At 44.6% G+C, this 24,694-nt stretch overlaps 1 protein-coding gene across 4 annotated transcripts in view; it reads right to left on the bottom strand.

Moving 5' to 3' along the window:
- The window catches only part of LOC122542541 (proline-serine-threonine phosphatase-interacting protein 1), a 107,702-nt gene that overhangs the window by 20,429 nt on the left and 62,579 nt on the right, over positions 1-24,694 (bottom strand). For all 4 annotated transcript variants that reach the window (XM_043680394.2, XM_043680393.2, XM_087982161.1 and 1 more), the window contains exons 5-11: positions 22,773-22,879; positions 20,131-20,193; positions 19,334-19,432; positions 15,605-15,650; positions 7,272-7,351; positions 2,928-3,026; positions 1,512-1,608 (exon numbers count right to left, since the gene is read on the bottom strand). In XM_043680394.2, the coding sequence (XP_043536329.1) occupies positions 1,512-1,608; positions 2,928-3,026; positions 7,272-7,351; positions 15,605-15,650; positions 19,334-19,432; positions 20,131-20,193; positions 22,773-22,879 (591 nt within the window). The remainder of the gene's footprint in view (positions 1-1,511; positions 1,609-2,927; positions 3,027-7,271; positions 7,352-15,604; positions 15,651-19,333; positions 19,433-20,130; positions 20,194-22,772; positions 22,880-24,694) is intronic.

A 24,694-nucleotide genomic window follows, 5' to 3' on the forward strand; every position in this document is an offset into this window, starting at 1 on the left:
TCAGATCCTAAGCTGTTCTGCCCACAATTCCAAATGATCTCATCCTAGTGAGTGGTGCTTAAAGCACGCCCCAACATTAACCCTTTCCTAACCCATATACAACAGAGGGAGATTTGATAGAGGTGTGTGAAACAGTTACTTCTTTGTTAAGGTGGATAAAAAAAAAGACATTTTTACCATTAGTTAATGGTACAATGATGAAGGGTCACAGATCAGAGGCCTTGGGTGGAAGATGTAGGGAGGAATTTTCTTACACTGACATGGTAATGACATGGAGCTTATGGCCTATTAGGGTAATAAGGGGAGATGATCACTGATTTCAGAAAGGAAATTGGATGGACACTCGAGGAAAGCAGCATTAATGGAGCAGAAGAATTGGACTGATGGGATTGCTCATTAGAGGGGTCATGGGCCAAAATAGCCTCCTTCTGTGCCTGAATCCTTTGCTGCTGTGCAGAAGGACCAGAGTGTCCTTGTGCATGAATCACAAAAGGTGCAGTAGGCAATTAAGGCAGCAAATGGAACATTGCCTTTCGTTGCTAGAGGGATGGAGTTTAAACATCGGGAGGTTATACTGTACAGGGTGCTGGTGAGGCCATACCTGGAGTACTGTGTGCAGTTTTGGTCTCCTTACTTGAGAAAAGATGTACTGGCACTAGAGGGGATGCAGAGGTTCACTAGGTCATTTCCAGAGTTGAAGAGACTGGCTTATGAGGAGAGACTGAGTAGACGGGGACTATACTCATTAGAATATAGAAGAATGGGTGGGGGGCAGAAAACTTATTGAAACATAAAACTATGAAGGGAGTCAATAAGGTATAGGTAATGAGGTAGTTTCCACTGGCAGATGAAACTAGAACTAGGAGGAATAACCTCAAAAATAAAGGGGAACGGATTTAGGACTGAGTTGAGGAGGAATTTCTTCACCCAAAGGGTTGAGAATCTGTGAAATTCCCTGCCTAGTGAAACAGTTGAGGCTACCTCATTGAATGTTTTTTTAAAGGCAAATATAGGTAGATTTTTGAACAGTAAAGGAATTAATGGTTATGGTGAGCGGACGGGTAAGTGGAGCTCAGTCCACGAAAAGATCAGCCATGATCTTATTGAATGGTGGAGCAGGCTGGAGGGGCCAGATGGCCTACTCCTGCTCCCGGTTCTGATGTTCTTATGTGACTCCAGCCCCAAATCCTCCAATGACATTCCTCTTAGACATTGATCAAAAGCTGTTTTAAAAATCACCAAAGTTCTGATCTGTTTTTGGTACAGAGACAGAAGCAAGGAGAAAAAGTGAGGACTGCAGATGCTGGAGATCAGAGTTGAAAAGTGCGGGGCTGGAAAAGCATGGCCAGTTAGGTAGCCTCTGAGGTGCAAGAGAATCAACCTTTTGGGAAGAAGCCCTGACAAAGAGCTTACGCCTGAAACGTCGATTCTCCTGCTCCTCGGATGCTGCCTGACCTATTGTGCTTTTCCAGCACCACACTTTTTGACCGAGACAGAGAAGCAAGTCTTACCGGGTGGACGCGTTCCAGTCATCTTCTTCTGAATGAAACAATCCATATCTGCATCAATGTCGCAGAGCTCCAAAACCTTCCTTGTCTCCTCATACAACTGCAGAGAGTTAAAACGCCAGATGAAGACTCAAGCTACAACACGTGGACATTGCCGCAACTACATGCTGTACATTCCCAGGGAATCAGTTTAAAAAAAAAAGCAACTTAGCAGTCACTCCGCATGCAATAACATCTCATTGATTAGGAATAACAGCTCGCTCTATCAACAAACATTCCTCAGCAAATGGCCACAGGGTGCAGAAAGATCCCACTGTGTCATTATGTTGTGGAGGTTCCAGTGTTGGACTGGGGTGGACAAAGTCAGAAGTCACACAACACCAGGTTATAGTCCAACGGATTTATTTGAAATCACAAGCTTTTAGAGCATAGGCCCTTCGTCAGCTGAAGTGAAAGCTTGGTGATTTCAATTAAACGTGTTGAACTGGTGTCATGTGACTTCCAACTCAGCATAGTTAGCTAGAGCTTAGAGGTCACCCAAAGGCACTGATATAAATACATGTCATTTCACAACTGGCCAATTCAAGGGAGCAGGCCGCGCCCACCTCCAACTCCCAAGCAATGCCCCCACTGCGGAAGTGATGGGGGCTTTTGGACACCTTCCACTGAAGACTCCATTCAAGAAGAAGTTAAACAAGTGATTGAGAGAGAAAGCTAGGGTGAAGGAGATGGAAACGGGGTGAAATTTAAAAGGAAAACAGAAGGCTTGCATGGAACATAAAACTGGGCCAATTGTGTCTGGCTCATGTGCTGCAAGTTCTATGAAAGACTTAGATTTAGTTCCTCCCAAGGTTAAATTTTAGAGTAGCACAGACTGTCGCAGCAAGAGGACGTCATTTAAGAATCATAGAATTCCTACAGTGCAAGAGGAGGCCATTTGGCCCATCAAGTCTGCACTGACCCTCCAAAGGTCATCTTAACACCCCACCCTATTCCTGCATTTCTCATGGCTAATCCACCTTTCCTGCACATCCCTAGACACTGTGGGCAATTTAGCATGGCCAATCCACCCTAACCTGCACAGCTATAGCCACCCAGACAGGGGGCGAATGTCCTTGTGGGGTTTGCACAGTCACTGGAGGCTGGAACTGAACCTGGGTCCCTGGTGCTGTGAGGCAGCGGTGCTAACCACTGAGCTACCGTGCCACCTTTCAGAAGCCCTGGCCAAGTGTCTTCAGAAGAAGAGAGAATAAATTTCTGCCAAGGAGGATTGATCAGTTGGCCAAGTTACCAGACAGCTTTTGGTGGGGGTAGCCAGGGGAAGCAAAGAATGTAAAAATGGGTCGTTCCAAGGGTTGCTTTTCAGAATCCACATCAGGATTAGGGACCAGTCAGCGTACCGGTTGACCAGTACAATACCTCATCATCCTTCACACACTGCAGTGAGAGCTGGTTACAGTGCACCCACAGGGCATTCCTCAGATTGTTGATCCTGTCACTCTCTTGTTGGTGAAACACCTGCAAGCCAAAATGGAGAATGTTTATGAAGAATGAACCACACCACACCCCATCGCCCACAAACATCCGCAAAGACTCTGACCAGTCAGGCACAGTTTAGCTTCAAAAATCCCAGTTCACATTGACTGAATTTGAGCGAATGTCAGATAGTGTTAACAATGAGTCAGGACACTAGGCAGAAGCCAGCACAAAGACATGGTCAAAACCTACAAGACACATGTCAACACACTTGAGATAAACTGACCCTGGAACAGCCATAAATTTTAGCAATAGCTGTCATAATGAAATAATTTCTACATTTTTCACAGGTAACCAGGTTTTCAAGATTAAGATGACATTTTTACAAATATCATTCATAAAAGGATGACAGTCGATTTCATTAGATCAATTTGGTTGGACCAATGGTGACTGGTGAAGATATAGAGTTGGTTCTTCAATGAAACCCTCATTAAATCCCCCCCAAACTTCCTTTCTCCAAAGTCAGCAATCCCTGGACATATCCCTTTGCAGAGACCCACCATCAATGCAATTCGACCGCAATTTCCCCCCCCGACGTGGTCGACGATGCCCTCCACCGCATCTCTTCCTCTTCCCGCTCCTCCGCCCTTGAACCCCGCCCCTCCAACCGCCACCAGGACAGAACCCCACTGGTCCTCACCTACCACCCCACAAATCTCCATGTACAGCGCATCATCCGCCGTCATTTCCGCTACCTCCAAATGGACCCCACAACCAAGGATCTATTTCCCTCCCCTCCCCTATCAGCATTCCGTAAAGACCACTCCCTCCGTGACTCCCTCGTCAGATCCACACCCCCCACCAACCCAACCTCCACTCCGGCACCTTCCCCTGCAACCGCAGGAGGTGCAAGACTTGCGCCCACACCTCCCCCCTCACCTCCCTCCAAGGCCCCAAAGGAAACTTCCATATCCGCCACAGATTCACCTGCACCTCCACACATATCATCTATTGCATCCTCTGCACCCGATGTGGCCTCCTCTATATTGGGGAGACAGGCCGGCTACTTGCGGAGCGTTTCAGAGAACCCCTCTGGGACACCCGGACCAACCAACCCAACCACCCTGTAGCTCAACATTTCAATTCCCCCTCCCACTCCACCAAGGATATGCAGGTCTTTGGACTCCTCCATCGTCAGACCACAACAAAACGACGGTTGGAGGAAGAACGCCTCATCTTCCGGCTAGGAACCCTCCAACCACAAGGGAAGAACTCGGATTTCACCAGTTTCCTCATTTCCCCTCCCCCCACCCTGTCTCAGTCAAATCCATCAAATTCAGCACCGCCTTCCTAACCTGAGATCTTCTTCCCGACCTCTCCGCCCCCACCCCAGTCTGACCTATCACCCTCACCTTGACCTCTTTCCACCTATCACATTTCCGACGCCCCTCCCCCAAGTCCCTCCTCCCTATCTTTTATCTTAGCCTGCTGGACAAACTTTCCCCATTCCTGAAGAAGGGCTTATGCCCGAAACGTCGATTCTCCTGTTCCCTGGATGCTGCCTGACCTGCTGCGCTTTTCCAGCAACACATTTCCAGCTCTGATCTCCAGCATCTGCAGACCTCACTTTCTCCTCCTGAGTTGAGATTGAGAACACCCAACCAACTTCATTGCAACATGAGCTCATCCTACAGTGACCTGTGGTGGCCTACATATGAGAGATTATGTGGTCAAATCAGGTTTGACTCCAGTGCTTGTATACATTTATAGGATTGGCTTTCATCACGATTCACAACAATCCTAGTACTTAACATCTAGGTTCATAAAACAATCTGATATTGTATGAGGCAAGACTGAGGAACCTATAGAAAAGGACATTATTAAATTGGAGAGGGTTCAGAAAAGATTTACCAGGATGTTGCCTGTTCACAGACCCATCCAGATGCCTTCTAAAAGATGTAATGTATCCACCTCCACAACTTCCTCTAGCAGCTCATTGGATTTATGAAATCATGAGGGGCAAAGAGAAGGTGAATAGCAAAGGTCTTTGCCAGAGGAAGGCGGGGGAGCTCAAAACTAGGGGGCATATTTTTAAGGTGAGAGGAGAAAGATTTAAAAGAGACTAGAGGGGCACCTTTTTCACAGAGTGTGATTCATGCGTGGAATGAACTGCCAGAGGGAGTAGTAGACAGAGGTACAGTTACAATATTTGGAAGACATTTGGACAGATACATGAGTAGGAAAGGTTTAGAGGGATATGGGCTAAATGCAGGCAAGTGGGTCTAGTTTAATTTGGGAAACTTGGTCAGCATGGATGAATTGGACTGAAGGGTGTGTTTCTGAGCTGTATGAAATTATGACCAGTACCTGGGAGCGTACTCTTTAGGAGTTTTGAAGAAGGAGAGGCAATCTTATTGAAATTTGCACAATTCTCATGGTGTCACAGAGGCTGTAGTTAGGATATTTCTCTGGGCTGGTGAATCACGAACCAGGGGACATTTCAGAATTAGGAGCAAACCATTTAACACAGAGACAATGATGAATTTCTTCATCCAGACATGGTGAATCTTTCGAATTCTCTACTCCAGAGGTCTGTGGAAGCTCAAACATTGGTTCAAGATCGAGCTCAATCGATTTCTGGAGACAAATGACATCGACAGATGTCGGGATAGTATGGGAAAAGTGGCCATTGTTGTAGATGATGATCAGCTACGATCTAATTAAATTGTTGGCCCAATGGGCTGACTGGTCTCTATTCCTATGTTCTATGTATACCAGCCAATTGAACAAAGTATTAAAGGCCGTCCAGTCTTTCATGGAAAAGAAGTCCAGGAAGAATTAACGCTTTGAGGAACCTATGACAGGAAAAGCATATGGTAGTTGACATTCCATCCTTAAACAATGAGAACGACACTGGAGTACTGGTATAAAAAGTGATATTTGAAACAATGAGACAAGGAAATTATGTTGAATTTCTATAGGACATGGGATCAGCCTTGACCAGGGTATCATTTCAAGGTCCAAGTGCTGCTCTTTGAAACTTTTTGCAATGCCTTCAGATTCCCTCCCAGAGTTGAGAGAGTGTGGTGCTGGAAAAGCACAGCCATTATGCAGCATCTGAGGAGCATGAGAATCGACATTTCGCGCATAAGCTCTTCATCAGGGCTTATTCCCAAAAAGGTCAATTCTCCTGCACTTCAGATGCTATCTTACCTGCTGTGCTTTTCTAACACCACACTTTTCAAGGTGGGGGAAGCTGGCTGGGAATGTGACAGGGAGATGAAGACGGGGTTGAAGGTGATAGGTCAGAAAAGAGGGTGGAGTGGATAGATGGGAAGGAAATGGATGGGTAGGACAGGTCATGAGGGCAGTACTGAGTCAGAAGGTTGGAACTGGGATAAGGTGGGGTGGGGGTGGTGGTGGTGGTGAAGAGAAAACTGGTGAAATCTACATGGGACCCTCTAACCACATGGAATCAAAGGCAAAATACGAGGCATTCTTCATCCAGGCATTGGGTGGTAAGGGTTTGACAGTGGAGGCAGCCCAGGACCTTCATGTCCTCGGCTGATTGGGAGGGGGAGTTGAAGTGTTCAGCCATGGGGCTGTGGGGTTGTTTCATGCACATGTCCTGGAGATGTTCTCTGAAGTGTTCTGCATGTAGGTGTCCTGTCTCCCCAGTGTACAGGGGATCACATCATCAGGAGCAATGGATACAGTAAACAATGTGTGTGGAAGTGCAGGTAAAATCTGTCAGATGCAGAAGGCTCCTTTGGGGCCTTGGGTGGAGGTAGGAGGGGAGAAGTGTGGGTGCAGAGACGGATTCCGGAGATGAGGGACTCCAATCACTTGGATGGATTGGAAAGACAGGGGTTGGAGTGGGAAGGTTTGAGAGAAGATTTGATGGACACAGCAGATAGGGAGTAAGCATTCCCTTTGGTGGAAGAATTGAAAAGCAGAGGGGACACAGATTTAAAGAGATTAGCAAAAGAAGCCAGTGGGACTTGTGGAGAAACCTTTTATTGCAGCGAGAGGCTAGGATCTGAAATCTGCCCAAGGGTGTCATGGAGGCAGATTCTATTGTACCTTTCAAAAAGGAATTGGATAATTAATTGAAGAGGACAAATTTGCAGAGCCACAGGTAAAGGTGGAGGTGTGGGATTGGCTAAGTCGGCTCCTGCAGAGAGCTGACAGGTCACATTGGGTTGAAGGGCCACCTTCTGTGCTGTGACCATATCAACTATTATCAAATTACTACCTTCATTTTAAAAAAAAGAGATTTACAAATACCTCACAGGTATTGATGTGCTCTTGCTCCCACTCCTGTCGAATCTTGTCCAGCTGCTCCACATTCTGCTGGTAAACTTGTTCTGAAAAACAAGGTCAAAAGTCCCCCAAAGGATTCATGTCAGAATTGTCATTGAAATGTGTGACTTACAGAAAACAATTTCACACAGAGTGTGAACTGCCCAGGGAGATGCTCAAAGCTAGTTTCAGCAAGTGTTTGAGTGTGTGTCGGACAGCATTTGGTGAGAGAAAAATCAGCTCATGGGTGGACATGATAAACTCTATATTCAGATTGTGAATTTTGGCTTGTGGCCGTATATTCTTGTATTTTGTGTTTGATAATCTAGCCCAAAGTAATATACATTAAGATAAGAGTTCTCAAACAAATAGAGCGATGTGGGAGTTGTCTAAACGGCTACAGTATAGTGCAAAACAATGTCGAAAGCACAGGTTCAATTCCTGCTAATTGCTATAATAGGCTATGGAGACCTAGCTCTGCACCTCACCCCATGTTTGATGTTGGCTGATGCCCCTCACTATATATAACCAAATCATTTCTCTCTGTTAGAGATAGATGTGGACAATAGCTAGTTAACTGGCACAGCTTAGTGATGCTGCAACTACAAGATGTATCCAACTCTTTATATTCCCATTCTCTCTCCCTCTTTGGTTTAGGGTGTTAACCCATAGGTCTGTACTTTGCTAAAAAGATTTCGGATCTTTGGGTTTGGTATGCAAATCTAAACTCAAATTCAATCACATTTTCTAAACGTAGACAATGATTCAATGGCATTCCAATTCCAAAGCAAAGTTTACTCTGCATCTAACCTTGTATGGCTAATGATTAGTTACTCCAGTGCACCAATAATAATGCCAGACTACCAGATTGGCAGCCCCACTGCAAACCTGTCACCTTGACGAGAAATATGGTCTACTTTTACTGTAATCAAAGTATATAATATGGATGATTGAGACAAGCCAGTCAACTCCCTTCCAGAAAACAGACCCAGCCAATGAGTGTGGACTAGTTTAACATTCAGGTTACAGATGACTGACCAACAAAAATATTCACTCCCAGCACCACAATGTGGCTCTAACCATTGTACTGTCGATTAACGTGTAGCAACTTCCAGGTGCACTGCACGAGATGCCAGTGCAGAATCCTCCAAAATGGTGACCTCTAACACCCAGAAGAACAAGGGCAGCAGGCAAAGGGAAACACCCTCACCTGCAAGTTCCCCTTCACTGTTGCTGGGTTAAAAAAAAACAACCTGGGGTTCCCTTTCTATCAGCACTGTGGCTCTAACTACCACAAACACTTTGCAAGGATTCACAAAGAGGGCTTCCTGCTACCTTTTCAAGTAGGTGAAGGAATGGGTAACAAATGCTGACCTTAATTATCTATGGTGCCTACAACCTACAAGCAAATATTAAAAGTAGTGTCTCATATATGGAGTGCAGGTTCGTAGCTTCTTGAAAGTCGAGTTGCAGGTAGATAGGATAGTGAAGGCGGCGTTTGGTATGTTTTCCTTTATTGGTCAGAGTACAGAGTACAGGAGTTAGGAGGTCATGTTGCAGCTGTACAGGACATTGGTTAGACCATTGTTGGAATATTGCATGCAATTCTGGTCTCCTTCCTATCGGAAAGATGTTATGAAACTTGAAAGGGTTCAGAAAAGATTTACAAGGATGTTGCCAGGGTTGGAGGATTTGAGCTATAGGGAGACGCTGAACAGGCTGGGGCTGTTTTCCCTGGAGCGTCGGAGGCTGAGGGGTGACCTTAGAGGTTTATAAAATCATGAGAGACATGGATAGGGTAAACAGACAAAGTCTTTTCCCTGGGGTCGGGGAGTCCAGAACTAGAGGGCATAAGTTTAGAGTGAGAGGGGAAAAGATATAAAAGAGACCTAAGGGACAACTTTTTAAATCGCAGAGGGTGGTACATGTATGGAATGAGCTGCCAGAGGAGGTGGAGGAGGCTGGTACAATTGCAACATTTAAAAGGCATCTGGATGGGTATATGAATAGGAAGGGTTGGGAGGGATATAGGCCAGGTGCTGGCAGGTGGACTAGATTGGGTTGGGATATCTGATCGGCATGGACGGGTTGGGCGGAAGGGTCTGTTTCCATGCTGTACATCTCTATGACTCTATATACAAAAAGATTATTCTCTGCCGGGTCTCTAATTCCAGTGCCAATATAACCCCAATCCCATCAATTGTACCACCCAGCTCCCAAACTGGGTCAAGTAAACTTAAATCAGATTCACTTTGTACTTTGGTAGATAAAAATAATTTTTCACCCAGCAGTCTTTACTGTTGTGGACACAGTGGCATTAACCAGAATGCACCTTAACCTGCAAAGAAATAACTCAAGTCGATCTTGACCTGAAGATAAAGCTTTTTTTTCGCTTAGCATTGAACACCCACACACCAGGAAACAGACTCCAATAAACATCTTGATCAGCAAATTCAGAAAGCTTTGCCAAACTGTCTGAAATTTAATGAACGTACATTTCATTCCTTAATCAACATACTTTAAATACACACAACGCAAGATGACAGCATTGCTAAAGTCTGCCTAGCACTTATTAATGTGAGCAGGTTAGTTATTTGAAAACCCCACAGGTGATGTAAATATGAATCAGCAACAAGATCTATTTATGACTGAAACAGATGGTTTGCACTTATTTTCTGACAGTTACCTAATGGTAGAAACAGCCTATTAACACACTGACAAAGACAGTGTGATATTTCCAGTCAGAGTGTTGGCATGACATCCATCTGTTAATCAAAACAATTCTGTTATTTCACCATATCCCAATAACATTTTTGTTATGTCCTCCACTATTTAACCTCTGGAAGCAGAGTGCAAATATACTTTCTGACTGGAACTGGAAGTAACTTCATTCAACTTAGAAAATAGGAGGAGTAGGCCATTCAGCCCTTCAAGCCTGCCCCACCTTTCAATACGACCATGACTGATTATCCAACTCAGTCCTTTGTTCCTGCTTTCTCCCCATCCCCTTTGATCCCTTTCTCCCCAAGAACTATATCTAATGGCTTCTTGAAAATATTCAATATTTTAGCCTCAACTGTTGTGTGGAAGAGAATTCCACAGGCTCACCACTGTTTGCATGAAGAATCTTAACATCCAACATTGACATTTGGTGGTACAGACTTGATAGGCCGAAGGGCCTCTTCTGTGCTGTTTGATTCTATGACATACTCCTTGTAACTGAAAAAGTAATATCAGGATTTTATATTTGCTGGCAATAATTCTTTTATAACTAATTGGCTCGTTAAATCAGGTTAATTTATGATTGGAGTCAGTGGTCTATCAATTAGATGTTAATTGTATTGATGGCTTGGGTATTAACTAGGGTCTCAGCTCTCCTTAACTAGACTGAATGTGTGCTTATTGCAACAGCATGTGGAGTGTCTCTCTGTAAACACAAGGTCAAAGAGTTTAGACACAAGAATCTCTTGCTTCTTGCAGTTACTCTTCAGTCAGTCACATGGTTATGGGTAAAGAAGGGTGTGGTTTTAGGGTTTTTGTGGCATTGTGGGGAGGTGCTCCTTTTTCTGTGCCAGAGGTTCTGGGTTCAAGTGCATCAGAACAGATCGAGGGGTTTTTTTAGATTACATTACAGTGTGGAAACAGGCCCTTCGGCCCAACAAGTCCACACCGACCCGCCGAAGCGAAACCCACGCATACCCCTACATTTACCCCTTACCTAACACTACGGGCAATTTAGCATGGCCAATTCACCTGGCCCTGCACATCTTTGTGACTGTGGGAGGAAACCGGAGCACCCGGAGGAAACCCACGCAGACACGGGGAGAACGTGCAAACTCCACACAGTCAGTCGCCTGAGGTGGGAATTGAACCCGGGTCTCTGGCGCTGTGAGGCAGCAGTGCTAACCACTGTGCCACCGTGCCGCCCACAGGGTGTATCCTGTAACAGAAATACAAGCAGTCCCTGGCTTGCAAACGTGTTCTGTTGTCGGTCATAAAAGAGTCATACAACACGGAAACAGACCCTTGGTCCAACCAGTCCACGCTGAACATAATCCCAAACTAAACTAGTCCCACCTGCCTACTCCTGGCCCATATCCCTTCAAACCTTTCCTATTCACGTGCCTATCCAAATGTCTTTTAAACGTAACTGTACCCACATCCACCACTTCCTCAGGACGTTCATTCCACATGTGAACCATCTTCAGTGTAAAAGAAATTGTTACTTATGTCTTTTTCAAAATCCTTGTTCTCTCATCTTAAAAATATGACCCTCAGTCTTGAAATCCACCATCCTAAGGAAAAGACATCTACCATTAACCCTATCTCTACCCCTCATGATTTTACAAACATCTAGACGGCCACCTCTCAACCCCCTATACTCTAGTGAAAAAAAGTCCCAGCCCATCCAGCCTTTCTTTAATACCTCAAATACCATACCTGGCTTGATATGGAGGTGCCACTGTTGGACTGGGATGTTCAAAGTTAAAAATCACAATACCAGGTTAGAATCCAAAAGGTTTATTTGGAAGCATTAGATTTCGGAGTGTTGCTTCTTCATCCATCTGATGTTGGAGCAGCGCTTCGAAAGCTAGTGCTTCCAAATAAACCTGTTGGACTATAACCTGGTGTTGTGATTTTTAACTTTGAACACCATACCTGGCAACATTGTGGTAAATCTCTTCTGAGCCCTCTCCAGTTAATAATATCCTTCCTGTAACAGGGTGACCAGAACTGGACAGAGTCTTCCAGAAGAGGCCTCACCAATGTCCTGTACAACCTCAGCATGACTTCTCAACTCCTACACTCCAAGGACTGAACAATGAAGACAAGCGTACCAAATGCCTTTTTAACCACCAGGTCTACAAACTTCAAAGAATTAAGTACCTGAACCCCTAGGTCTCTCTGTTCTGGAGCCCATTTGCAAATCAACTTGCCTGGCCAGCAATACATAAAGTTAATGTCTTGAAGTTAAACTGCATAAATTAAATGTACCATGCTTTCTTGCACATAAAAAGATGATTGCTGAAGAGTCTCAATTGTGTCAATTATTTTAATCTTGACTTGGTTTCAAAGGAATATTTCAGCCTATAGTTATCCCCGAATAGTCAACATGAGTTTTAGCACCATTTGGATGCTATATTTATCATGTGAAAGACTGTATACATTGTTCAGAAAGTAAAATAACTATACCTTGTCAAAGCTACATCTATGACGTGTTGTAACTGAAGCCCTATTCTTATTTTAAACAAAGCGAACCAATCTACTTTTTTTAAACCAACTTAACACAGCCCAGAGTTTCCTGAAAAATGCAACCAACCCATTATTATAATTAGAAAGTGCAGTTCCAGTCCACAGCTATTGACAGAAATTAAAAGGACACAATGATTATAGGGAGTGTGGAAGATAATTACAGTCCAACTTCGCTCCCTTCTACGTCCTGCAAGTTTGTAGTTTCAAATGTCAATATGGTTCAGTTGACCCTGAGCCTAAACATTTCTGGTCAGACTCTTGTGGTGCACTGATAGTGTCTCTACCTCTAATCCAGAAGGCAGGAGGGTTTCAAATCGCACCTGCTACAGAGGGGTGTTTGAACAGGTTAGTTACAAATATCTAAATTACTGGTTACATCTCTACTCCAGGACCTCTGTAGATAATCTTGATAGTCGAGCATAGTGTGCAAAGTTGCATTGCTGAAGGCTCCAGTCTTCTGATGGGACACAAAGCCATGGTCCCATTTGTGCTAACAACAAAATACCGTGGATACTGAAAATCTCAAACAAACACAGAACACTTGAGAAACTCAGCAGGTCTGGCAGCATCTGTGGACAGAGAAGCAGTCAACTTTTTAAGTCAGGTAAAATTCTTCTTGAGAACAAAGAGTGACTTTGGACTCAAAACGTTAACTCTGTTGCTCTCTCCACAGACACTTCCAGACCCGTTGTGTGTCTCCAATGTTTGGTCTTATTTGTTCAGGTGGTTGAAGTGACCAATGAGAAGATTGCACTGCCTTCCTTCTGAATAGGGAAGGGGGGTTTAAAAAAAAAGAGGTGGTGGTGGGAAGTGTTCTCTGGTATCTTGAGATATGTCCCCCTCCATCAACCCAAAAGAAACCACAATACAGACTGGGGTCATTGATTCAGCCGACTTTCGGAATTTGCTGCTGCAAAGCTTGGATATTTCTTAGTTTAACAAACAGCAGCAGTGACACCAAGGTAACTGGCTCTTTGCAAAGCAGTGTGTTGCTGAGTAACCTGATAATAGGCCGCTTTCCCGTTTATGACTTGATGAAAAGTATTGTATGTTTCTCAAAAGAGAGAGTGTGATTAATCGCAAAACCTAACCGTCTCCCAACCTTCACATTCCCCCCCTCTCTCTCTCTTCTTACCCCCATTTCCCTCCCCCACCACCTCCTAAATATGTTCTGTATGCAAGCTTTTGCGTTGCTGGTGATTTTCCTTCCACATTGTTGAGGGTATCATAGGGGCAAACTTTATTTTCTCAATAAAGTTATTGCCTTCCCCTGCACCCATAACTCTGCAAGTGACGGGCTGTTGAAGGACAAAGAACACCACGTCATTAAGATTCATCTTCACCACTGATCATGCCCAAATGGTCACATGATAGGAATGCATCAAGACCACAAGTCAGTTTAGCAGTTTATTTTGTATCATTGACAGGAGGGGGGGGATGGAAAGCCTTGCAAAGAGAAAGGCCACTGGGCATTTTTTATTCCATTCTCTCAGCACAGAAACAGACCTTTCGGTCCAACTCATCCATGCCAACCAGATATCCTAAACTAATCTCATCCCATTTGCGAGCACTTGACCCATATCCCTCTTAAACCCTTCCTATTCACATACGCACCCAGATGCCTTTTAAATGCCATAATTGTACCAGTCTCCACCACTTCCTCTGGCAGCTCATTCCACACATTCTTTGCATAAGAAGTTGCCCCTTAAGTCCCTTTTAAATTTTTCTTCCTCAGACTAAACCTATGCCTTCTAGTTTTGGACTCCCCCACCCCAGGGAAAAGACCTTGTCGATTTACCTTATCCATGCCCCTCATGATTTTATAAACCTCTATAAGGTCACCCCTCAGCCTTCGATGTTCCAGGAAAAACCACCCCAGACTCTCCCTGCAGCTCAAATCCTCCAACCCTGGCAACAACCTTTCAAGTTTCACAGCATCCTTCCGTGGCTGGGCCAGCATTTATTGCCCTTCCCTAGTTACCCTTGAGAAGGTGGGGGTGAGCTGCCTTCTTGAACTGTTGCAATCCCCGTGTTGCAAGTAGGCGCAGAGGCTTGGGGGCCCAGGTTCGATTCCAGCCTCCGGGTGACTGTGCAAACTCCACACACACAGACACAGACACAGACACAGACATTCTCCCAGTGTCTGCATGGGTTCCCTCCCACAGTCCAAAGATGTGCAAGTAAGATGGATTGTGTATGCTGAATTACCCAGTGTCCAGGGATGTGCAGGCTAAGTGGATTAGCCATGGGAAATGCAGGGTTACAGAGATCGGGTCTGGGTAGGATGCCCTTAAAGAGGGTTGGTGTAGACTCAATGGACTAATGCCTTGCTTCCACACTCTGTCGGGATTCTAATGATTCTTAGGGAGTGAATTCCAGGATTTTGATCTAGCAACACTGAAGGAATGGCAAAGTATTTCCAAATCACGGTGGTGAGTGGTTTGAAGGGGAACTTGGATGGGTGGTGTTCCCATGTAACTACCACTCTTGTCCTTCCAGATAATGTGGTTATGGGTTTGGAAGGAACTGTCTAAAACCTAGGGCTCAAAATACTAACTCCACACCTGTCCAGCTGCAGACTGGATTCAAAAACGCTCAATTTAACTGTAAAACAAAACGTCCCTTTCTCACACATTGTACTAAGGAGCATGGACTCCATTTGAAAGACCCCCTTCTGCTTTATCAACATAACCATCCACATTATAAAGTTTTAAGTAAATAGTTGTTAGAGGCTGGAATCTGTATATAGAAAAGGAATGAATTAATGATTGGGAGCACCATAGGGAGAGAACTGGTCTAGGGAGAATGGCCCACATTTAGTCGAAGGTTTTAGATACAGGAACTGAAAAGATTTCTTTTGCCAATGGAGGGAGATGTATAGGAGATAATACGGGTAAAGCAGCCAATATTATCTTGAAGGAGAGTTTTGGGAACACAGCATTGGGGTAGTTGAGGAAAAGTCAAGTTTCACAGCCTAGCAGTCACTATTTGAGTGATTTGCCACTAACATAAAAATACACTTAAAGTCCTGGTCAAGGTTTGCACAAGAACTAGAGATCACATACCTGCATCATTCACTGCATCACGAGATTGCTTGGCTTTATTCTGACTCTGTGGAGCAGACACACACATTATTTAATTAGAATGCGATGGTAGCGTAGAGGTACTGTCACTGGAATAGTAATCCAGAGATATAGGATAATCATTTGGAGACATGGATTCATAATCCTACCACATCAGCTGGTAGTGTTTCCAGTTAATTCATTCAGCAGGCATTACCATGAGTAACAGCAACCATGGAACTGTCATTAAAAGCCCATCTGGTTCACAACTGCACTTTAAGGAAGGAAATCTGCCACCCTTTCCCAGTCTGGCCTAGACTGGAGTTCAGATCCAATACAATGTGGATGAGTGTTAACCTGCCCTCCGAAATGGCAGAGCTAGCCACTCCATCGAGGGATAGGCAACACAGACACTAGCCTTGCCACTGACACCTACATCCCATAGAAGAGAATTGCTGCCAGTGCATTTTGACCAATGCAAGATCAGCCAGGTTTGCAGAAACCCTCCCAATGTGCCCCACACTTGTTCAGGAGAACAAGACAGAACACAGTGCTCCAGGTTCCTCATGCCCTGATATAACATCCATCCCAGCTGCCTTTCCCATCAGAGGAATTTTATCCAGGCTCCAACAACACTCAGGAAGCTCAACACTATCTGGGACAAAGCAGCCCGTATTATTGGCGCTACTTCTACAAACATCCACTCCCTCAGTTGCAGCAGTGTGTACCATCTACAAGATGCACTGCATAAATTCACCAAAGATCCTCAGACAGCACCTTCCAACCTACAACCACTTTCATCTTGAAGGACAATGGTAGCAGATACTTGGGAACACCACCCCCTGCAAGTTCTTCTCCAAGCCCCTGATCATCTTGACGTTGGGGAATATAGCACCATTCTTTCGCTGTTGCTGGGTCAACATACTGGAATTCCCACCGTAACAGCTTTCTGGGTTTATCTATAGCACACAGACTGCAGTGATTCAAGGCAGCAGCTCACCACCACCTCAAGGTTAATTCAGGGTCAGCAATAAACACAGACCCAGCCAGCGATGCCAATGTCCCACAAGTAATTTTTTTTTTAAAAAGCCCTCCTTCCTCAATTTGGTGCATGGGAAGGGCAGGGTGTGGCAGGGGTTAGAGAACCTGTGTTTTCTCAGTCTGGGCATGTCGGGGGCTCATGCTTAAACAGATCACTACACCTGTCAAATGCAGAAGACTACAACTGTCAGTGAATGTGTCAAGATTAGACATGCACAGCTCCAGTTTGATCATTTATGGGCCCTGATCAGGAGAGCTTGGGAATCACACATTTAAAAATAAAATGCACAGATGGCCTCAAAAGCTCACATGACACAGAGTCCAGCTACAATGCAAGTCTGTGCACAAACACGATCACAAGCAAATAGAGACATTCCTAGTGTACAAAGCTTGGATGTGGTTACACCTGGGGTTATGCATAAACAGCTCTCCAGTCACAGGAGCTGTGTCTCAGTCCAGAGCTTTCAGCTGGTAATAAAGAATAGTGTGGCTACACCTGAATCCTTGGATTCCTTTAATATAAACCATAAGAAATAGGAGTGGAAGAAAGGCCATTCGGCCCATCAAGTCCAATCGCCATTCAATCATGGACTGATGGGCATTTCAACGCCCCTTATCCGCACTTGCCCCTTATCCCTGAATTCCTTGCGAGATTAAGAATTTATCAATCTCTGCCTTAAAGACTTTTAATGTCCCGGCCTCCACTGCACTCCATGGCAATGAATTCCACAGGCCCACCACTCTCTGGCTGAAGAAATGTCTCCTCATTTCCATTCTAAATTGACCCCCTCTAATTCTAAGGCTGTGCCCATGGGTCGTAGAATCCCCGCCTGACGGAAACAATTTCCCAGCGTCCACTCTAAGCCATAACATTCAGCCCAACAGGTTCTCCCAGAATCCACTCATTCTCTGCCCTACAAATTTCATCTGTTACGAAGGAAGTTTTTTTTAAAAGACATTGTGTTATCTTAGAGTATTTAAACAAAAGTGAATTGCAAGTTTTTAAAAAGGGAAGGGAGTGGGGAACAAAAACAGATAGTGGTGGCGGGTGTGGGGTGAAGGACACCGGCACAGCTGCATAGGGGATTAGAGAGGGACAGAAGGAGAAACGAGGACAACGAAGAGAGAGAGAGATGGTTGGGAGGGAAACAGATGCAGCAGGGTGAGGGATGAGAGAGGGAAAAACACAGGAGCACAGGCAAGGAAAAGTGGAGAAGGAGAGACAGAGATAGAGACAGAGACAGAGACAGAGACAGAGACAGAGACAGAGACAGGAGTTGGTAAGAGAGGGTGTGACAAAGAGAGAGACAAAAGAAATTAGGAATTGAGCAGAGAGAAATGGGGAAGGGACAGATAGAAAAAGACAGACACGCACACAGACACGCACACAGACAGAGTATGAGCAAGAGAGAAAGGTGGGGGAATGAGTGGTTGGAAGAAAATACACAGTCAGAGAGAGAGAGCAAGAGGTAGACAGAAAGAGATGGCAATGGAGGAAACAGACAAAACGTCTCTGAATGCAAGCCCCTCTCTTGTACTAGAGTTGCAAGAAGACAACTAATACATTTTGTTGTGATTGTAACAGTCAGCCAGATGGCCCTGAGAGAATGAGTTCCCTGACTGGGCTGTTAATCTTGTCCAATCAGGGAGTTCTAGTTGATAGATATAAACAGGTATATCACTGGCCACCCAGGCGTTTTCCTATCTTCCTGGTGGTGGAAATTGAATAAAGATTGGTGCACTTAGTGTCTCTCACTGTGTCTCACACCTGCACACACGCACACCATGGGTGCTGAGGAAAAAATAAGCACTACAGCAGTTAGGCGGTAGTGTGGGGGTTAAATTAAAAGAAAAAACAGAAAAAGAAAAAAGAAGAAAGAAATAAGAAAAAAATAACAGAAATATCAGAGGTTCTGCTCATTGAGAGCTGGCTCTGAGGGAGCTGGATCAGTGTCAAAGACTCTCCATGTGTAAAGAAAGGAGGACCTAGTGATGGGACACTGGCCTCTGGAGTTATTTCAATGTCACTCTCCAAGATGCTTATTTTAGAAAGGTCTCAAGTGAAAAGAGGCACTAATTCAAACAGCTAACTGTAGTATTGCAGCTTGAGGGCCAGCCATTGATGCACAATCCCTGGACATGGGCTGTTCTCATCCAGCTGAGGATGCAGGAGCAGGGCCATCTGATCAGAGGCTGTGCTTGAAAGGTTTATATTCTGAAGAGGCACCAGAGCAAGTGACAGGAGTGTTGTTAGAGTTCAACACCGAGTCAAGAGCTTCAGTGCAGTGTAGTGAATGTCCAAATTGTGCTGTGCCTTTAATTAGGATCAATTACATTTCCAACATGCTCTTGGTCTCCTGGGTCCAACAGAAAAATACACAGAAAATGTGAACAATTAGTGAAAGGATAAAGTCTAAAAGACATCACAGTTACCGAAAGGAGAGGAAGAGCACATTCAGCAGAACAGGTCAAGTCCCAAATGCTCACACATACACATTCAAACTAAAGACCAGAGACCAAAGCAAAAACCTAGAACTGGCAGGCAAGGAATCAAGGATAAAAACCGTCTCACAATAAAGAGGGTGAGATTATTGGAGAAACAAATTCAAATGGCGAAAGAAATAGAAAAATTACGAAAAGAAACTAAATGAGGGAAGCAACGACCTTATTTCTGGTCAGTGAGTAGTTTACCTTTTCGACTTGCTTCTGGTTTCCTGTGGATTGAACACGCTCAGCACTCTGCTCAGCCTCATCTGCTTCTTTACATTTCTGTTCATAGCATTTCTTTGACTGCAAAGTTAGACAAGACAGGTCAAGAGACATGACCATCAGGATGGCTTGGCTGGTGTCAAAGTAGTGTCCCATCATTCAGTTTGATGTTGGTATTGACCAGGTAGCTAACTACCTCCATCAGCAGGCTACAGCTCACACCCTGACACAAAAACACCTCCCCAAAACACATACATACCTTAGCAAGTGGTGAACTGCATCAACTGGAAGTATCCAGTTTTATTGGATTTCAGGTGCTGTGGCTGACTGTAGCTCCTTCATATTAGGGGAAAGTGGGGAAAATGGAGCCATGCTCCCATTCCTGATCACCATCTATCCAACCTCCCACTCCTCTATACTCCAGCAAATAGTGCCTCAAAATTATTCAGTTTCTGCTTATAATCCCTCATCCCAGGGATTGCTCTGATGAATTTACACCGTACTGTCACCAAGGTAAGCATATCCTTCCTTAGGAGATATACAATTAGGCCCACTCTCCTAATCTATGGTCATTGCTCCATAATATTCTCCCTCCAAGTTTTTATCCAATTCTTCTTTAAAAAGATAATTAATAACGAAGTAAGTAGCTTTCTTAAAATACTACAACTTTTTGAACTAATTGCTATAAATGCACATTCTTTGAGTTTGTTGTCCTTTATCCAAAAAAAATCCCTTCGATGGAGTCCGTTTTGTCAACTGCCCCACAATGTTTTGCTTACGTCAAGTGTCTTCTTATACAAAGCCACTTTGCTCTTCTGAACACGGTCCATGGCATTTTCATACTGTTGGTAAAACGTGCTGAGGTTAGTTTAATTTGTGAAAATAAAAATGACCAGAGCAGATCACTTTGTCAGGTTGCTGACCTCAAATAGAATCAATACCCTACCCTCCAACCAGGACAGATTATTAAAAAGCTGTAGTGATTGGAACCATGGCCAGATTAGATTCCCTACAGTGTGGAAACAGGCCATTCGGCCCAACAAGTCCACAATGACCCTTTGAAGAGTAACCCCTCCCAAACCCATTTCCCTCTGACTAATGCACCTTACACTATGGGCAATTTAGTATAGCTAGTTCACCTGACCTGCACATCTTTGGACTGTGGGAGGAAACCGGAACATCTGGAGGAAACCCACACAGACATGAGGAGAATGTGCAACCTCCACACAGTCGCCCAAGGCTGGAATCAAGCCTGGGACCCTGGTACTGTGAGGCACCCAGTGCTAACCACTGACCCACCGTGCCAGGTGGATCTCGGCCCAGGTTAACAACCCTCAGCTAATCAGGGAGCCCTGGCTGAGAGATGTAAACAGAAAATAGGGTCCCTGTTGTGGCACAGTGGTAATGCCCCTACCCCTGAAGTGGGGGGCCTGGGTTCAAATCCCACCTGATCAAAGAGGAGATAACATCTCTGAACACGTTGATTAGAAAAAAATAGGTTCAGTTTAAAAAAAAAAACTGGGTTTGAATTGTTGCGTAAATAGTATTACACAGAGGGTGGCTAACAAATAAAACTCTTATAAATAGGAGGCTTCAGAAAGTCTCCTCAGTCTCGGGACTGGCTGAGCTGGCTGGTCACAGCCCATGTAAATAAGGAGTGACTTGGTGACAGGATAATCGGTCTCTGTTATTTTAAAAGCCTTCATCAATATGAACATTTCCCCTCTCATTCACACATTCCTCTACCATTTAAACAAATTGTGAACCCCTCATCAATTTTACATAAAGTTAGAGACAGTGGGACCAACAACCATCCTGGAATTGCAAAACCCATTGGGAATTTCAGAATTAAATCCATCCATAGCAAGAGCTGAAATTTTTTTCATTCATTCACGAGATGGGAGTGTCACTGGCTGCACCTGCATTTATTGCTTGTCCCCAGTTTCCCTTCCAGAAGTTAGCAGTGAACTGATTTCTTAAAATCACTGCAGACCTTAATAGTACTGTTAAGGAGGGAGCTCCAGGATTTGGACCCAGTAATAGTGAGGGAACGAGCAACACATTTCCAAATCAGGATAGTGATTGGTTTGGATAGGATGGTGGCCCTATGGATCGGTTGCTCTTATCCTTCTAGATGAAAGTGCTCACCCATTCGGAAGGTTAGCAAAATTAGATACCATAAATTTCCAATTGGATTTTTTTTCTTTTCCAAATAATCATCTCGTTCATTCCCAGTAGAAATCCCAAGAATCAGGCTAATGGTCCTTTGATTCCGGACACACACAGACACACAGACACACACAGACACAGCATTTATTGCCCATTCCTAAATCACGCAGAGATCAGAGACTGAACCCCATCACTGTGGGTCTGGAGTCACATGTAGGCCAGACCATGTAAGGACAGTAGATTTTTGTTCCTAAAAGAGCATTATTAACCAGAAGATTTCATTTTACCAAACCCCCAACAATTCAAATACCAATAGGATTCAAACCCAGCTCCCAGGGACATTACCTGGGTCAAACTGTAACACCACCACCTTCCTTCTACAACAGTCTGTCACATCAGAGCTAGATCGGGGAGGGAGACAGCACTTGAATTCAGTCATTTCTGCTCTGAAAATGTGTTTATGTCTGCATCTATTGAAAATAGAGGTGGTTCAGCTCTCCTGAATGGGTCATTAAACCCCACTATCTCAGACTATTTTAGGGATAGGTACCAGGAATTTTTAAAAACCGACAGAACTGAATCCTGACAAGAGATGGTGCCTTTAGAAAAGTCAGAAGTCAAGCAACACCAGATTATAGTCAGACAGGTTTATTTGAAATCTGCACTGCAAAAGCTTGTGATTTCAAGTAAACCTGTCTGATTATAACCTGATGTCGTGTGACTTCTGACATTGTCCACTCCAGTCCAACACCGGCACCTCCACATGGCCTTTAGTAAAGGCAGCTTTTAAAACAAAAAAGGGGGAAAAAACCTGACAATTTACAAACCTGAATTCAGGCTTGAACTGATCTCTCAACACTCAAACAGGTCAAGCTTTCAAGACAAGCTAGAGTTCAGGTCATGAAAGATTAACTTCATTTTATGTAAAAAGCCTGTGGTTTTACATTTCCTTTTCAGCAAGAACAAAAACACATTGTTCAGGTCAGATTCTTTGTCCCCAGAGTGCTTCAAATGACCGACAGACATTTCAAACATCATTTTCAGATATTTATCTGGCAAGGACTATGCAGATTTTGAATGAAAAAAATCTTGCAATGCTCCTACAGGAACATGTGGGGCTTTTTCAAATTCCAAACAAAGTGCAATCTGTCAATATTAAGTAGCTCTGACAATGATACAAGCACAGTGTAATTCACACCGTTCTTAAAAAGAAGTGTCCTGTCATCTGTTATCACACACTCGTCATTCTTACCTTCTTCCTCGTCTCCTTCTGCCTCTCCCTGAAATCTTCCAGGCGTTTTGCCTCATCCTTTAACGTGACTGCCAGCTGAATGTGTAGATTTCCAATGTTTTCCAATTCTGAAACAAAATATGCACTCTGTCTACTCTATGCAATCAACAAAAATTAAAGAATTGGTAGATCACCTTACTCCTCAAATACACTCCTAATGGACAGTTTCTTCTGATATTGTTGGGGATTACAGGGGGAGATGTTTGAATTTAGTGCTAGAGTGTCCATCTGAGTCACACTGAATGGAAGCACCCATGACTAAACCGTGTTGTGGTTTGACCTTGACCAGTTGCTCACACAAATAGTCACACTGCCCTCGGGTGTCACCCTCACCGCTGCCCAGTAAACTCAAGCACACGTGAAAAGCCGCTCACAGCAAAGTGGTACCTTCTTGCTCCAGCTGATTTGCTACTTAATGCACCGGTCCATTAAAAGACAAATGGTATTTGGGGGTAGAATTAGGAAAATTAGAGTTCCTACAGTGTGGAAATAGGCCTTGCGGCCCAACAAGTCCACACCAACCCTCCGGGAACTATCTCACCCAGACCCATTACACTACCCTATTACTCTACATTTTCCTTGACTAATGCACCTAATCTACACATCCCTGGACTCTATGGGGCAAGTTAGCATAGCCAATCCACCCTTAGCTGCACAGTTTTAGGCTGTGGGAGGAAACCAGAGCACCCAGAGGAAACCCACGCAGGCACTTGGAGAATGTTTGTGCAAACTCTACACAGACAGACAGTCACCAGAGGCTGGAAATGAACCTGGGTCTCTGGCGCTGTGAGGCAGCAGTTTTAACCACTGAGTCACCGTGCCACCCAGTTTGGTAAACAAAATCCCAATCAGATTTCACTGGGGAAATCAGAATGTCTTGAGGCTATATGTACATACCTGGTTCTACCACACTGCCAGCAAAGTCACTGCAGCTTAATGGGGTGATACATTGGCTCAGTGGTCAGCACTGCTGCCTCACAGCAGCAGGGACCGTGGTTCGATTCCACCGTCAGGTGACGGTGTGGAGTTTGTATGCTCTCCCAGTGTCTGCGTGGGTTTCCTCTAGGTGCTCAGATTTCCTTGCACAGTCCAAAGGTGTGCAGGTTATAGTGGATTGGCCATGGGAAATTGCCCATAGTGTCCAGGGATGTACAGGCTGGATGGATTATTCATAGGAAATGCAAAGTTACAGGGATATGGCAAAGGGGTGGCTCTAGGGATGCTCGGTGTGTGTCAGTGTGGACTTGATGGGGTGAATGGCCTGCTTCCGCACTGTAGGGATTCTGTGATTCAGCCCATTAGGCCTGTGCTGGAGGGCTGACCTGGTTCGATTATGGGGAATCGTTTTGACACCAAGGAGATTTTAATTCCTAATTTTCAATGAGGGCCAGGAAAGCAATATTAGACAAAAGTGGGAAAAGCACAGCAGGTCAGGCAGCATCTGAGGAACAAGAGAATCAACGTTTCAGGCATAAGCCCTTCATCAGTAATGAGGCTTGTGGTCAGAGGGCTGAGAGATAAATGGGAGAGGGGTGGGGCTTAAGGGGGGGGGTTCAAAAAGGTAGCTGGGAATGCAGTAGGTAGATGAATGTGGGGGAAAAGGTGATGAATCGGAGAGGAGGGTGGAGAGGATAGATGGGAAAGGTGATGGACAGGTTGAGAGGGTGGCACCGTTTCCTTCGCCCCTACCTCCATTTACCTAACATATTCCCAATTGCCTTACCCCAGCCCCACTAGCCTCATCCCTGATGAAGGGCTTATGCCCAAAACACTGACTCTCCTGCTCCTCGGATGCTACCTGACCTGCTGTGCTTTTCCAGCACCACACTCCCAACTCCAATCTCTAACATCTGAAGTCCTCACTTTCTCCCAAAAGTGGGAAA

This window comes from Chiloscyllium plagiosum, unplaced genomic scaffold, assembly GCF_037043375.1.
Source record: "Chiloscyllium plagiosum isolate Xiang-an unplaced genomic scaffold, Cpla_swu_hap1 HiC_scaffold_42, whole genome shotgun sequence".
Lineage (NCBI taxonomy): Eukaryota > Metazoa > Chordata > Chondrichthyes > Orectolobiformes > Hemiscylliidae > Chiloscyllium > Chiloscyllium plagiosum.